Genomic DNA, 3402 nt, shown 5'->3' on the forward strand with positions numbered 1-3402 from the left:
GTGTGATTGGATGATGGCAGCTCATCCTGAACCAATCAGAATCAGAATACTTTATTAATCCCTGAGGAAATTATGTGCGTTACAGTTGCTCCAAGAAGAAATGGTAAAAATAGCAACAGTAACAAACTAAACTCCAAACAATACATTATGTTACAGATTTTACACGTTTAAGAAACAGCACTAATACAAACAGATCACTCAGTTATAAATATCAAGGACTAACAGAGGTGATGATAAATAAATATAAAGAAAATTGACAAGAATATTCCAGAGTAGAAAAGAGCGTGTGTAAAAAGGCTGTAGCTGTTGCAGTGTTCACAGTGTGTTAGGTGGAGGAGTTGTGCAGGGAGCCACAGGCAGGAATGATTCCTGTGTTGTTCAGTGGTGCACTGTGGGTAATCTCAGTCTCTCACTGAGCGTGCTACTGTCACTAGCCAGTACATCATGGAGTGGGTGGGAGGTGTTATCCACGATTGTCCTTATCTTGGACAACATCTGCAGAGGGAGTGTTCGCCTGGGCGCCAAACAGCCTCGGATCGTCACTGCCTCCTGGCGTGAATAATCTCGAACCTGCTCTGTGAGAAAGCAAACGTAGCTGTGACCATGAAACGAGCAGCCGTGGTCATACCTGCACTTCCTGCTAATGCCGTGTCTCTTCCTTCAGTCCAGTATAGTCCAGTCTGACTCTGACGAGGAGGAAGCTTCTGCTCGCTGCAGCCTCAGCAAGAACAAAGGTACGGACAGAGCAGCACAGTAAACTGCACGATTCGATCATTGAAGAGAGTTTTTGTGTCTTTTATATACGAATTAAAAATGTGCATGGAAACTAACTGTACATCAAAGATGGATGTAGCCTCTGTGACATCGCCTGTCTGTTAGCGAGGTCACATGACGCGAGGTCTGAGCTGTGGCGTTTGCCTGCGGCAGGTTTCCTGAACGTACTGATGAACTGCCAGTGGCAGAGTTTACTGTGTCGGGTGGAGGCCGGGGTCCTCAACATGTTCGCGGAGGAGGAGGCGGTGCAGGGGGAGCGCTCGCCTCAGTACACCGTCCAGCTCAGAGGCTGCGAGGTCAAACCCGACACCAAGCACTGCTACAGGATCACACTGAGCATGCTCGATGACCAGATGGCGGTGCTGGAGGTGAGCTGGTGGAACAGGGAGTTTGAATTCATCCACTTCAACTTGTTACTCAATAACGTGTCCTCCTTCCTTCCTTCCTTCCTTCCTTCCTTCCTTCCTTCCTTCCTTCCTTCCTTCCTTCCTTCCTTCCTTCCTTCCTTCCTTCCTTCCTTCCTTCAGGTGAGCAGCTCAGAGGAGAAGCAGCGGTGGTTGAAGCTGCTGCAGGACGGCGCTGCGTATTACTGTCACCATGACAACAAAACACAGGAGCACTCAGGTGTAACTCTCAGGTACGAGGTGCATCATCTCAGGCTGAAACACCAGCTAGTGGTCACATGTGGTACTGCAACCCCACGTTTATGGATCAATCATAATAACATTTATTATAATAAAACACTGAATGTCACATTCGGGTAAATCAGGGCTGTCAAATACACAATCGCGACAATCATTTTATTCATTTGAAGATTTTTTGAATACAAGTGCTCATTCGTATCTCTGAGCTGTCAGCACCTGTCAAGCCCTTTGAATCGTCTCTTATTTTTACACGCAGTCCTGATTCTGTGAGCGTGATGTTCATATTTCACCAGCGCAGCGTCGCTAACTCCGATAAAGCTTTATCTCGGCTCTGAGTTGAGGGCTGATTTTGCTTCCTCTCGTCCTCAGTGGGCTGCAGACTCGCAGGTTTCCCTCCTCCAACACCTACATGGACGACCCCTTCCACCTGAGCGAGCCAGGCCGAGACCAGCCCATCTACTCCAACACCTCCGTCCTGGAGCACATGGTACGGGCTGCACCGCAGGACATTCGGATTTAAGATAAGATCAGATGATCCTTTAATAGTCCCACATGTGGGAAATTTTTGGTCACAGCAGAAAGTCGAAGAGCAGTAAAAAATTAAGAGAAAAACAACAGAATAGAATAAGATAAACAATCTTATTTGGAGTAACTCGTAACGTCGCCTGTATGTCGTCTTTCAGCTCCACGGCTCTCAGGGTTCGATTCGCTGCAGCTCGGTGTCGTCCAAAGGCTCAGTGACCTACAGCAACACCGTCCTCAGCAGCCACAGTGAGTCCTTATGATGCTCAACTTCAAAATAAAAGACTTTCCCTATATTAGGTTTGCTGGGCTTTTATTATGAAAATTGAAAGTTTCTTAAAAACCTGGCGATGCTGATTCAGAAATGGTCAACATGAACCACAATAACAGCCGTGTGCATGAACCAGTGTCTGAAAACTGAGATGCCTTAAACCTGCACGCTTTCTAGTGTCCAGCAGGGGGCGACTGCTCTACTTTCAAAATCAGATCTGATCGTATCTAAAGTGTAAAGTTTGGATTTAATGTGAACATAAGAGCATAAGAGGTAAACGCTATGGACCAACAGCTGGCCAAAATCACTGATAAGCTCCTATCATCAGCTGTTAGTGAGCAGTCCTGGATAAACAGTATAACGTGTAGATGGAGTACTGGGTGGAGCTGATGGAGGACCGGTTGGATGCTCTGCGTTTCAGACAGGAAGTCGGCCGAAGTGCAGCGAAGCATTCAGAAGCTCGAGCTGACCGACAGGAAGGTAGTGCCGCTGAGGGCGGGGTCAGAGATCAACCTGGCATCCAGCACAAAGCAAAACAAGCGCACCTCCTTCAGACAGTCCCTGGCCATCTACAGTGAGCGCGCTCAGGTAGGAAAATTGAACCTGGACATGTGTGGATGGGGGAGGGTGCATGAACGACCTGTGAGAGGCCGTTGAGCGTTGATAATATATCCACTCTGAACCTGGTCTCTGCTGGTCCAGGCTGGCATCCTGAACCCTCTGCTGCGACGGACGGCCTCAGCTAAAAACTCCCTGAGACGGGCTCCTTCGGCGCTGTTCATCGAACATGGAAAAGTTTTCCAGAGGAGGAAGGTGAGAGTCGCACAAACACAGACGGCCCCGGCTCAAAATGCTACTGAAGCTTCATATTCAAAGATTCAAAGTTATTCACACTGATCAGGTTACAGTGACATCAGCCTCATTTCTCTTTATCCTCATGTATCCAGCCATCAAATGTATAACTTATTATACAATTCAGGCTTATTTACTTAGCACCAATTCACAACATTCACCTCAGGGTGCAAAGTAAAATGACTGTATGGAGGAAAATCTCCCTTTTAACAGGAGGATTCAAGGTCACCTGGTCCAGCCCTAACTATATGCTTTAGCAAAAAGGAAAGTTTGAAGCCTGATCTTGAAAGTAGAGATAGTGTCTGTCTCCTGAATCCAAACTGGAAGCTGGTTCCACAG

General features: G+C 47.3%; 2 protein-coding genes across 2 annotated transcripts in view; both read left to right on the plus strand.

Moving 5' to 3' along the window:
- The window catches only part of LOC102212417 (actin filament-associated protein 1-like 2), a 15420-nt gene extending 14862 nt beyond the window's left edge, over positions 1-558 (plus strand). The window contains exon 8 of the mRNA XM_005754741.1: positions 502-558. Within this exon, the coding sequence (XP_005754798.1) occupies positions 502-558 (57 nt within the window). The remainder of the gene's footprint in view (positions 1-501) is intronic.
- Positions 139-3210, plus strand: LOC102211862 (actin filament-associated protein 1-like 1). The gene is made up of 7 exons (XM_005754739.1): positions 139-734; positions 928-1142; positions 1302-1411; positions 1788-1905; positions 2102-2189; positions 2633-2799; positions 2914-3210. Exons 1-7 carry the CDS (start codon positions 644-646, stop codon positions 3106-3108), a joined length of 984 nt encoding a protein of 327 aa, XP_005754796.1. The 5' UTR covers positions 139-643; the 3' UTR covers positions 3109-3210.
- Positions 3211-3402: the final 192 nt, after the last annotated feature.

This window comes from Pundamilia nyererei, unplaced genomic scaffold (assembly GCF_000239375.1).
Source record: "Pundamilia nyererei isolate P.nyererei 1_Seehausen unplaced genomic scaffold, PunNye1.0 scaffold00635, whole genome shotgun sequence".
Classification (NCBI taxonomy): Eukaryota; Metazoa; Chordata; class Actinopteri; order Cichliformes; family Cichlidae; genus Pundamilia; species Pundamilia nyererei.

Excerpts from the sequence above, each read along its gene's own strand:
- LOC102211862 (XM_005754739.1), top strand. The coding sequence starts at position 644 with ATGCCGTGTCTCTTCCTTCAGTCCAGTATAGTCCAGTCTGACTCTGAC. Across the intron at positions 1,412-1,787 it reads CACTCAGGTGTAACTCTCAG|TGGGCTGCAGACTCGCAGGT; the intron begins GTACGAGGTGCA and ends TCTCGTCCTCAG. Across the intron at positions 2,800-2,913 it reads TCTACAGTGAGCGCGCTCAG|GCTGGCATCCTGAACCCTCT; the intron begins GTAGGAAAATTG and ends CTGCTGGTCCAG.